General features: G+C 31.7%; 2 protein-coding genes across 3 annotated transcripts in view; one reads left to right on the top strand and one right to left on the bottom strand.

Moving 5' to 3' along the window:
* Nucleotides 1-4,574: 4,574 nt before the first annotated feature.
* Nucleotides 4,575-7,563, top strand: LOC148600774 (sulfotransferase 1B1-like). The gene is made up of 5 exons (XM_088555599.1): nt 4,575-4,740; nt 5,648-5,971; nt 6,814-6,914; nt 7,128-7,296; nt 7,445-7,563. The coding sequence occupies exons 1-5, from the start codon at nt 4,599-4,601 to the stop codon at nt 7,558-7,560; spliced, it is 852 nt and encodes a 283-aa protein (XP_088411725.1). The 5' UTR covers nt 4,575-4,598; the 3' UTR covers nt 7,561-7,563.
* A 248-nt stretch (nt 7,564-7,811) lies between these two features.
* Nucleotides 7,812-12,897, bottom strand: part of LOC148600773 (uncharacterized) — a 41,015-nt gene continuing 35,929 nt past the window's right edge. For both annotated transcript variants that reach the window (XM_088555596.1, XM_088555598.1), the window contains 3 exons: nt 10,736-10,789; nt 9,760-9,898; nt 7,812-7,950 (listed from right to left, as the gene is read on the bottom strand). In XM_088555596.1, coding sequence (XP_088411722.1) covers nt 7,812-7,950; nt 9,760-9,898; nt 10,736-10,789 — 332 coding nt within the window. The remainder of the gene's footprint in view (nt 7,951-9,759; nt 9,899-10,735; nt 10,790-12,897) is intronic.

The raw sequence follows: 12,897 nt of genomic DNA, 5'->3' as shown, positions 1-12,897 counted from the left end.
TATAAACGAAGGAAATTCCTATATTTTCTATATATCTAACTGCAAAAGATTGTTCTTGCCAATTGTACGATTCACAATAAACGTATAGGCTTACATGATTTTTCAAGGTAATCCAAATATTCAAGAAAGTTTAAGAATTCTTAATCTCAACATTAACGTTCAATAAACGTCTAACCGGTCCATATATTGCATTATAATCCTCAACATCATAAAATATCGACAAAATAGGAACTTTATTTAACCAGTTCTAGAGGTCTTCATAGTTTCTGACATAAGAAATAAATCTTTAGCTTATAGTAACCTATTAATGAATCTGATACCAATAGTATTTGTTGTCCATGACTTATAAATATTTTGGAAATATCGTTTAAATATAACATCGAAAAGAATAGGACAAAGTTGTCTCAGATTATCTTGATACTTCTACCATCACTAGAATTATGGTAATCTCTATACTTAAGACAGGGGATTACAATACCTTTTGACCAACTGTCCATTTACACCCCAGATGATAAAACACGGTTGAAGAGTTTGTTAAGGAGTAAAAAGGGAACCAAAATTCCAGCAAAAACCAGAAGAATATATTCCATCATTAGACAGGGAAAATTGACACAGACAATAACGAACATAAAGCAACACAGAATCCACTTAAAACTGGGAACATGAACTTGGTGCACCGGTAGGGTAACCATTCGCGTTTTTTCTAGATACATCTGCTAATTTGACCATATCACGACACGTCCAGGGTAGACGAAAGGAAAATAGAAAACTATGATATGGTGGAAAAATCGGTCCTCATGATCCAGAGTGTTACACCATATCAATCAAAGAGGATTTGTTTGTTTTTTGTTTATATATTTCGACAAAATTATGCAATATAACCCATTTCGGACATTTTACGCCTGATGAACCGATTCGTGAAGCCTAAACTACCCGAAAATTGGTTGTGCAAGCATACATTCGCCAAATATGGCCTCAGGGAAGCGTGCTCACTTTGAGTGTGAAAGGTTGTGGGTTCGATCCCCTGCCGCGTCACAAATAAAACTGTAAAATTAGTTGTCACTGCTTCTTTGCCAAGCACATGATTTTTAAGGGGATATGCACTATATGCTGTAGTCAGAATTATATATCCGAGTGGAGTTAAATACCAAACTGCTAGCTATTGTTTCAGATATGTGAGCTAGCACATTATAGATCGTGTCAGACGAGTACAACGAAGGGCTTTTTTGATTGGAAAATTCTGAAATAAAAGGTAACAATAAAAAATACTGAACTGATTAAATCCAATCAATATCAAAACGGAGCGTCAGTATAAAATCTTTTGTAGCTCTAAACTTCTTCCTTCCAATATTGTTTGGTATATTTCAACTCAAATGTGTGTGGTAGAATCTGGTACGGATTAAAATTCCAGTTCTTTTGAATCCATTCTTGGCTGTTTTACACCCCAAAATACATATAATCTAAAGTCATATAGTGTCCTAACATATTCCTCCCTTTCTAAAAACTATCAATTTTAATCAATAATAACTAACCACTGTCCTATCACACGTGTAGTATAAAATTGCCTATGGTGAAATCGGTTGTCAAAACACTATAATCAATTGAAAAATCAAGGAACTAAATAGAATTAGAATTACCTATATGCAAGTGAATGTTCCATGTAATAACAAAATTTCCGAACCGATAAACACAGTTTGAAAATAAGTTTCGGATTTTGTAGGAAATACGTCAAGTAAAGGACGAGTAAAAACTTAAGATAATAAATATAGATGAGAAACTGAACAATGATATCTGAATATTGGAAATTAACTTTTTTGTGCAGCGTATGAAACAACTTTTATAACCTTGTTCCAAAAATAGAACGAAATATAAAGACAATATGCGGTTATATTGGTATATGCTGGTATACTGGTTATATTGGTATATGCTGGTATACTGGTTATATTGGTATATGCTGGTATACTGGTTATATTGGTATATGCTGGTATACTGGTTATATTGGTATATGCTGGTATACTGGTTATATTGGTATATGCTGGTATACTGGTTATATTGGTATATGCTGGTATACTGGTTATATTGGTATATGCTGGTATACTGGTTTAAATCTGTTGTCAAGGAGAAACTCTTGCATACTAATCATATGTTGCTCGGTGTAGCCTATATTGTCTTTTTGTTCAATAGTGGCAAAACACATTTGTAAGATGCTTTGTGGACGATGCTTGAAAATGCCTGCTGTTTGAATTTGAACCAGCAATCAATCATTCAATGACTTATTATGATGTCACAGTACCAAGTCAGTTTATACAGAATATTACAATTCAAATGCTATCATTTTTTTCTATACAATCTCATATGCAAAACTTTCCTCAATTATGAATTTCCATGGAAAATTTAAATTTGTCGTAATATCAAATTATATATGTAAAAACACCCTTAAAGTCAATTGCATTTTCAGGTACTTCGCAATACCTACTTTATATATAAATAGAAATGTAGGAACAGATCTGCCAAGAATTGCTTATAACTCGTTCCAATAAATATTTTGACATTTGATAATAATGCTGCTGATCACATGTTACTCCTTGAAACATGTGTTTATCATATCGAAATTTGCAATATACTTGATTGATTTTTTTTATTTAATAACCACTGGGGCGATGCCTCTGCTGGTTTACCTAAGGTTCTAGAGCGTATCAGACTTGTCTGGCCCCAAATTTGATTAGATTTTATTTATACTATTGTATTACATCGAGTTGTGCCTACAAATACGTTTTTACACAATATCCGAATTGCTTTTGTTACTTCGTATATATTATTTTAGTTTCTTTATGTTCTTTGTTGTGTATGTCTGTTTTCCACTTCTGGTCTTTGTCCCTTGATTTTGATTTCTGCTAGAACCTTGGTTTTCTTGATTACTCTTGCACAAGATTCACTTTAAAGATTCCAATTTGTGTTACTTTTGTAATCAGAGTATAGAGACTATAGAACATCTGTTTTTTGACTGCTTAGTCACCTCAAATGTCTTATATGATTTTCAATTTTTTCTAAGAAAATACTTTTCTGATTTTCGTTTTTGGTGTTCCCAAGCAGATATCAAATCAAATCTTGTATTTCGTCTTATTTATTTCAAATTGAAATGTGTGTATCATGGAATGATCTTGAACATGAGAGAGATAGAAAGCATGATAAGTGCAGTCTTTCAAATTAATATAATATAGTGAGGAATAAATACATATTTACAAAACCCCATTACACTCAGATAGTGATGTAGGGGGAATTTGTAAAACCCTGACTACATGTATATTCAAAAAGAAATAAAAAAAAATTATATAAGATATTTCAAATGATTCTTATTCGAGACTTTTTTTTCTGTGTTGATATTAAAATATGATATTTAGTTAGATGCTGCTCGATACAAATTCTTATATGATTGAAATAAAAATTGAGTTACAAACAATTTGATTGAAAGTTGTGTTAGCTGATGTTGCAAACGAAGAATATATAATTTTTCATAAACTGCGGTTTTTCAGTTGTTTAGAAATATAATTTCTGAAAGTAAAACCAAGAGTAACCTTGTTTAAAGTAAAACTTCTAAATATGATAAACCAAATCCAAGTAACTAGGTATAAAATAACGAATATATGGATTAACGGATATCACTTCAGTGATTTGTGCATACTTATCAAACACTAGACCTATGTATTTACTAGTATGTTTTAAGTAAACAAATACGGTATGACTGGTGGTTTATCTTCTTTGCTGAACATTTGTGAATTTCTAATTTAATTTCTTTGAAACGCCCTGTTGACTTATATAAGTTATCAATTACAATCTTTCTACAGTTAAATACTATACTAAACCGCAGTAATATATACAACTAGGAGGTGTAGTATGTTTGCCAATGAGATAGTTATTGCATTAATAGCCAAACAACGAACAATTAAGATTCTACAGATCACCATGTATACTTTGATTTACCGATATCCGGTGAGTGTTTCCAACAGTTAATAAATGCTATTTATCGTGCCTATTTTGTTTCAACCGACGCGAACTGTCATATTTCTCTGCTATATTTATCTTTTCTTACCGGTGTTGCTAAAATATGAATTTATGATTTATTTACATTGGTTGACCTGAATAATTTATCTACTTACATTCATTAATAAATGAAAGCAATCATCAGTAGAAGCACAATATAAGTTTGTCAAAAACAAACCGAAAAAGTTGTTATTTTACCAATCAAATTAATGACCATGCAATGTACATTTAGGCTCTTAAATGTGTCATTCTTGATAACAAATCTTGTCAATTGCTTGTCTTAACCTTAGTATAAATTATTGACATATAAATCATTATCGATCACTGTACATGTACTTATAAATGTAAAAATAGTTCACTGTGAAAATCATAGTGTTCATAGTCAATTGCGGATCGAAAGAAGAGGATATAGACATTTAAGTAGAATGGCAGCAAGGTAACCATTGTTTGGTTTTATGTTTTTTTTTTAAGTTTTATGTTTCTTTTACTTTTGTTTGTTTGGATTTGTTTCTTTACTCTTTTGTTACAGAAAACCAGATGGTGATCTTGAGATTACAATGTTTCCATTTACTCCATATAATGGGTGGGACTGGCCTTCATATCCTTGCTTCATGGAGGATCCCGCAATGCAGCTTGATAGAATAAGAAACTTTGAATGTAGAAAAGATGATATCTTACTCTGCACATCTCAAAAGTCTGGTCGGTACTTTTTAAATATTATTACTTTTATTTTGTTTATTTTTTTTTAATTGTTATTTTTTTTTTATCAAATTTCTTATCATCACTTCAAATGATAATTATATTACTACAATGTAATAATATTATTGTTATTACATGTATAAGGTGTCAATCGCATTGAAAATGTGAACATCAACGTTCCTGCTTAAAACAGATATACTTTGTTTTGTGTTGTCAATAGCACGAAAAAGTGTGAAAAGTTTTAAAGACAGAAAGAAAACAACTACCGTCACTAGATTATTTATAGTCAAATTTGTCTAAAACTATGTAGAAGTAATATTAATGACTTAATTAATGAGGAACAAAGGAACGTTTGAGAGCTTTGAGCAAATCTAATAGTGCGTTTAAAACGGTATGTTCAATTCTGTTTCATCCACGACTGAAAGCAATATTGCTTACTATATCTTCTGGCGTGTATTAATATATGCACTTGACTAGGCAAGCATATAAATACGGAAAAAACTAGTAAATATATATTTGTGTATGCGTGTTGAAACATTACAAGTCCGTAACTTGCAAAGTAAATAGTAGAATCAAGTGTGTGAAACATTGGAAATCTTAATCGTTTATTTCATGTCGTATTAGAAATAATGATCTAGTCTTCCTTGTATTCTATCTAAAGTGAACTTTAGATAGAAGTAATACCGTACACACACGATAAACGTTTATCTACTTGCCAAAAACAAAAAAATATATATAATAATGATAAAAGTATACACCAGCAAAATGCATTTTTTTAACACTTCACACTGTACACCTATTTCATTGAGCAAATTTGTTTCGAATCACGGTACACCGTACACTGTTCACCCGTCATAAATGTAGTAAACCAATCTGTTTCAAAAAAGTTCTCTTCATCTTTTCACAGGAACTCATTGGATTCATGAAGTAGTCTGCATGTTGGTAGATCACACTTTTGAATACAACAGCCGAGATGCTACGTTCAAGATTCATCTAGACTTTACAACTGACTTTACCTTCATTGAAAATGAGACAAGACGACGAATTATTCACACACATTTTCCGTATAGCTGCATTCCGCAGAAACATAAAGAATTAGGAGGAAAGATAATTTACATGAACAGGAACCCAAAAGACAGACATGTATCGCAATATTGCTTTTGGACTAATCTTAGAGGGTTTCCGAATCCATTTAAATGGAACGATTATTTCAACAACCATGTACGAAACGGTAATGCATATTTACATACCTTATGAATATTACGTGGCCTTGATTGTCCACGGGAATTATGTTCATATAAGAGCAAAACTCGGTTCTTTTGATAAAACATTTATTACAGGACTGAATACTAGATGTTGAGGAACGGGAATTTTGAATTTCAAATGAACACTGATATTGCCGAAAACACAACGATCGGCGCTGCTGTCGAGTCATTGAAGCTAACAAATTATACAAAAAGTGTAAAAGGGCTGTATTCATACCTGTACCTACGCGGCGAATAAAGAAACTCAAATTAAATCTTCGGGTTTTTTTTCTAATAAAAATGAAAAGGACTCGATTGCAAATATGGTCCCTCCTTCTATGAAAAGGTAACGTTTGTATGATTTACCTGTCGTAGACTCCAATAAGCACACAATTTACCACACAAAATGAATCTTTACTACGAAATTACAAAACAAATCAAATTAATAAGAACAAAAGATTTTCAATTATAGTGCACACTTAAATTCAGAAATTGAGTAGTGCATAACACATTAACAATGCTATTTTATTAGTCAGTTCGTGTGTATTGTTTTCATCTCTATTACACATGTTTGAATGTATGTATTTAGGTCGGTATATATTTTTGATTATCATGCTACTAACGAAAGGTTACTCCTTGAAACACGTGAAAAGCGTATCGAAATGTGAATATATGATTGGTATTTTTATATTTTACCTTATAGTTCGAAAAAAAAATAAATCACATGATTGACACTATGGTCCGTTACACAACTTTCAGGTTGTTATACAAGCAGACTGCCTTTTTGTTATTAACAATTTGTATTTTCTCTTACTACCTATTTTTTTAGATATGTTCTATGGAGGATGGTGGAATTATACCAAGCAGTTTGAAGAAGCAATGAAGTCTAATAACAATATTCTCAGTGTCACTTATGAAAAACTTAAACTGGTAATAATATGACATATTTTACTCGTAAAGTAGAGTCGTTTTATAATTTAATATACATTTAAATCTTATCCATTCAATATATTTGGCCAAATACTTGATTGTCAAAAATATGTGTTAATGAGGCATTAGAATATATTAACAATACCCCATTATTTCAAATCTACATTGGCACTGGAAATACAATTAAAAGAAAGCCATGTTCACTCTTTTTAGCATCCAATTGATGAAATGCAAAGAATAGTGAAATTCCTAGAAGTTCCCGTTGAAGTCGATTTCTTGCAGCAAGTAGCTGATAAAATCGCTTTCAACAAGCTCAAAGACAAGAAACTTGATGCTACTGTAGCTGTCGCTCGTGACTCCAAATCTACTTTGTTTCGTAAAGGTAATATGAAATGTCATTCATATAATTGTTATTTTTTACACGTACTAATACATTGTATACTTATAATTGAACATGTATATATATTATATTACAATTGACTCATTTGATTAATACTAATAAGAAGTGCTTGTTACGTTGTTATTTACAGGACAGATTGGCGACTGGAAGAATTATTTCACAGTAGCTCAAAATGAGGAGTTTGATGAAATGTACCGGAAAGAAATGAACGGCTTCGACGTGGAATTTATATACGAAAATCCATAGTATGAAATAGGGAGAACACTCATAAAACGGTGTTGGCCGAATGTATACACTTTTAATATGGTAAAATAAATGTTGAATTTGGTCACTAGTCTATATTGGAATAACACCGCATTCCCCCAATGACAGTCAACAGACCTCAATAATTATTATTTTTTTTCCTGTCATGCCACACAAATAATGACATTAACGGACCGAAACCAATTAACTTTCCACCGGGTTTTAATTGTATAGAGGTTACGGATGTCTATGGATTAGTCCCAGGAATCTCCGGTATATCTTGCCATGTTTCTAGGATTATATTCTGACTTCCAATGTTTGGGTATAGATGAGGTACTGAATACTTCCGATGGCGTTGCTGATTTTTGTGATGATTTCCCATTTGGACTAGACCTGAAACAGCCGTGAATGAAATCAACATTTTTTTATGTATTTAAAAACTGTAAATCATCTTGTGGTGTGTTTGTTCCTGAACATCGAGGAAAATGAATAGCAGAGAAAAGAAAAATCATTTTCACTAGTCAGTGCAATTGCACTAAATACACATAATGACATTTTTTTTTTGTATAAAACACTTGGTTAAAACTATACAAAACACTTAAGTACCGTTACATATAACCTTTATGCACTGCTTATGGTAGAAGTGATTTATGTTGAAGAACATCCGACCGAGTAAACGCTGTGTTTTCAGTCTAAGTTATGATAGTTCTTTCAGTTTTCAGATTTGTATTTTTGAGAAGCACTACATTCATCACCCACTAGAATCCATCAAATCAAACGAAATCAAGAATAATAACTCTTGCAATTTGCCAAATTGATTCACAATCTGTATGATTTTTTATCTCAAGATTGCAATAAGCGAATGACAAACTAAGAATTGTTATGTGATCTGTGACTGCTTCTGAATTAGAATTAGAAATAAAACAGAAATCGGTGGTTTTTTGACAGCTGTTGCATTCTTGTCAATTACATGCGATATACATTTGTAGGTCTAGGGGTGTGATATAGTGTATGCAATATAGGGTAGATTGAATATAGGGTTTAAGCAAGCACTTATAATGCATGACAAAAAGTATATTTTCATCTAAATATATGATACATGTATATTTCGATACAATACCAAACTGTTTGTTGTCCTATATATTTTTTTCAATTTGGAATAAAAAATACTGAACAGATTTAAAAATGTTGAATTTTGTTGAAGCCATGTTTTATTCTTAGAGTCTATGAATTAGATCGTATTAAAGTTATATTGATTTTTCCTCAAAAGACATGTCCATTTGCATAGTACATTGTAATTTCATCAATTATGATTCTCACAATGATTCTTGTGAGAGATGGCAAAAAATAGCTAAGTTTATATATGGGAATGTAGGCAAAATAGCTTAAATAGTGCTTATGGAAAGAGTAAAACTATGATTCAATCTGTGTAAGTCTTATGCATGTATATGTAAATAATATAAAATTCACAAGAGTTCGCACTGTCAAGATCAACCTCTTGTCCTCCTTTACTTCCTTTAACTTCATGGAGCTTTTTAGGTTACATTTGTACTTTACTTCAAATAAAATTCCTGTTACTTTTTTTAGTTTAATCCTTAACAAGTTTAAGGACTTTTTTTTTTAAGTTTTACAACATTCTATAGAATATAAGATTATAGGTCTTGTTGATAAGAATATCATATAATTTTTGTTAAATTAAAGGATTTTTGGTAAATTTTTTTTCATTGCATAATTATTACAACATTATGTAATAATACATGAGCCATGCCTATATCAAAAACTTATATTGATTTGAAAAAAAATAAATACGAAAAAGTGCAATGTCTAGACGTCAACATGAACTGTTATAAATTAAAAATATTTATATAAAATTTATATCACAAAGTTCTTTGATATATTAAATGTCATAGACGCATTTCATTTTTGTTTTCGTGTATGTCCATATTTACAAGACACAGACTTTCGCACAACATTGAATCACCCCGTTCATTCTCTCTCGTTATTTTAATTATATGAACAGTTCTATGACCGCTATAACCTTGGTTCCCTTGATTACTCTTTCAGATTAATATTTAAAGACAGAAAACGGAAATATAATTTCTTGTAAGTTGCAGTTTTATATATTTTAAATATAAGAATATTACATTTGTAAAAAGGTGCAAAAATTGTATTCTTACTCCATGTATATATTTAAGAACAAACCGATTTAAATTTAAGCCTGATGTATTTCCATTCGCTCCTTTTGCTGCAAGAACACATGTGGCTATGGCTCCTAATAAAGAAATGACAGCTACAGCAGCAGCCGTGCCACCGGCCTTTATAGGCGTACTCGACTGGAAACCTACAAAGTTACAATAGATGAATGACAACTTTTTTTTTAAACCAGATATTAAGCTTTGAAACTTTAGCCTCTAAACTATGTCTTGCGTCGGCGACTTAACAAACGAGGCAATTTTGTAGCGGAAACTTTTAAAGATGACAAAATGATTATTGTTGTCAAATGGTTTATGGGTAATTTTAATTCTCAATACCCTTTGAAATTATTTGTATTATACAACCAGCCCTTATCTAAACGATGAAAAAAAAATATCTTAAGTCCATGCTTCTAACTGTTGATGTTAGTAAAGTAATTTATATTTCTTATGCATAAGAACAATAACCTTTTGGAAACAGTATTTATCGAATACATTGATTGAGTAGCACTACTTATCAATCTACAGGAAAAATATCTGACTCAATAGCATTGACTAAAACAGATGCCATGTTTCATAATAACAATAAGCCTTTGTTAAAATGTGTTTTTCCTTTGTCTTAATGACAATTTGCTTCTTTGTTTTCTTAGCAATTTTATGAATATATCAAGTCTCCTTATGTCACATTAATTTAATTGTTAGTAATTGCTCTGTTACTGCGGATTGTATTACTTTTGTTGTCGGCATCTTTTCAGTTTAATTAATGGGGCGTTTACACGTGTTGAATACATTTGATGATTTTAAAAATATATTCTGTTCTGTATTTAGGTTATTCAGTGATGCCGATGTGCGTTCCAATATCTTGTCCCTATTCTATTTTCTGCGTTCATCTGTATGTCATGTCTTTAGTGATCTTAGTCTTTAATAAACCATCTCACGCCTTGCTAAATGCAGCTTTTCAAAAAGATAATTTAATAATTACTCACTGTTGTTTGTAACCAAGTTATTGTTTGATGCTTGATTTGTTGTTGACTTGCTGTCTGTCATAAACGAAAAAAAAAACAATAAAAAAACGTTACTTGTGCAGTTCCACAAATACAGGATTGTGTGAAAGTACACAATCAAATCAACTGCTTAAAAATACACAAATATCTGAGGTTTTTATTGGTGAGAGATATATTATAAAGATTTGTATACGAATTTCATAGGTGATGATCTACATTTTGTTCTCTTTCTCGCAAATTACTAGTAGTTATTCCTACACAGTTGGTATACTAGAACGCGGAAAATATTTTCAATTGAGATTTCAATCAAACTGAGCCCCGTGCAGGTCCGGGTGTTAAAAGAATAGGCCTGCTGCAGCGCTAAGCTTGTAAAAGGCGATTAAATAGTGCTCAGAAGCCTATCCGGGGGCTAGGCGCTCTGCCCACAGAGCAACTGTGATGTGTGCCCCAGGTGTTGGAATGCGGTACCCCTGGCGTGTTTTATGCTGTGGTTGTCAGGCTATAATCCAAAAAATCTGACCGTAAACCACGGTGGTGCACCGTGTTAGGAAATATGCCACGTTCCTCTCACTTCAAAGAACCCTGCTTTGGTATTCGATAGGAGTTGGAACCTTTGCGCTCCGCCACAGAAGGCTAAATTGCCCGACCTTACCCATCCCTCCCTTATATCTTGTGACAATCATAATTTATCGACCCTATTATTCTTGTTTCATCCCTTTTTTCATTTTATCATCCATTTCATGTTCATCGCCTGAATATAGCTGAAATATAGCTGCTCGGGCGTTAAACCCCAACAAACAATCAATTAATCAATCAATCAAACTAAAAAAACATAGTATGTATGTATTCATTCTTTGTTTTGCTGTCGTTTTGTGTGGTATTTTTTTTATTTGTTCGTTCGTTTACTCTGATGTAAATCATATCCAAAAATAATAATGACCTAATAATTATCATTTGACAAAAGTGCACGACAACACTGTGTCCGTAAATTCAATATAAAACGATATTAGTGCAATTAACATGTTATATAGAGATAATGAAGGTTTGCAAGAATAGATACATAACATATACAAATCGAGCAGTACAACAGTACAATACAGATTGATATATTTTATGTTTTTATGTGAGAACTATATATACACTTCCTATTAAAAGAATAATATATTTGAAGGTTCTTTCGTATCTCAGTTCTCAAATTTGTCATGTGGTCTGTTCTCCGCATAAACTACTTAAATTGGACGACATGTAAAAAGGAAATATATGTAGAAAGATACTCTTAACAAATAAAATGTATTAAGACGAATACTTAACTTATCAAGTTTAGACCCTTGTTAAAAAAGCTGGAAAAGCAGAGAACGCTTACCCTACCAGTGCACCTGGTCCATGATCCCATATTTTAGTGGAGTCCGAGTTGCTCATTTGCTTTTGTTACTTTGTATGTATGATTTTAGTTACTTTATGCTCTTTGTTGTGTATGTCTGTTTTCCATGTCTGGTCTTTGTCCCTGGATTACATTCTTTTAATTACCGCTATAACCTTGGTTCCATTGATTACTCTCTAAACTGATAGTCAGGAACGAAAGTCGTCCTTTTAACGAATGGTAATATCAAGGGAAGGACCTAAACCACTGCAATGATCCCGACTTGGCACAGGATGGTCGGAAATAACCAATCAAATTAAAATAAGACCTATTAATTGAATTCAGTCACTACATGGATGTGATTGAATGGAACCATTGGTAGGTATAATATTAATCAAAAAACCAATTGGTTTTATAGTGTGTTATATCTAACGCTTTACTTTCATTACGGTCCATTATCTCCGATGTATTACATTATAAACTAGTATAAAATTGCCCACCTTCAAAAGTCTGTCATAACTGTAGTCAAAACAGTACAGTAAATAAAAAAAATATAAACACAGATACGACAGAAGATAAAATAAAAAATGTGTATTCCATTTAGATATTAATTTTAGCGGTATAAGTTTAGTCGTACAGCGTTATAATTTCCATTTAGATAATTAATACTAATGTTTAAAACAAATTAAGTGTATTGTACTTTCAAGGTAAACAACACAACATTCAATTATTGAGTTGAAAAAAAATGTCTCTATAGTTGATTTTAGCAAATCAAAGGTATAGG

This window comes from Perna viridis, chromosome 12 (genome assembly GCF_037379345.1).
Source record: "Perna viridis isolate PV_CMFRI_1.1 ecotype Kerala chromosome 12, ASM3737934v1, whole genome shotgun sequence".
In the NCBI taxonomy this organism is placed as follows: domain Eukaryota; kingdom Metazoa; phylum Mollusca; class Bivalvia; order Mytilida; family Mytilidae; genus Perna; species Perna viridis.
Note: the sequence above shows the minus strand (reverse complement) of the source record. Positions and strands in the feature narration are given on the sequence as shown.

Excerpts from the sequence above, each read along its gene's own strand:
- LOC148600774 (XM_088555599.1), top strand. The coding sequence starts at position 4,599 with ATGTTTCCATTTACTCCATATAATGGGTGGGACTGGCCTTCATATCCT. Across the intron at positions 4,741-5,647 it reads CTGCACATCTCAAAAGTCTG|GAACTCATTGGATTCATGAA; the intron begins GTCGGTACTTTT and ends ATCTTTTCACAG. Across the intron at positions 7,297-7,444 it reads ATCTACTTTGTTTCGTAAAG|GACAGATTGGCGACTGGAAG; the intron begins GTAATATGAAAT and ends TGTTATTTACAG.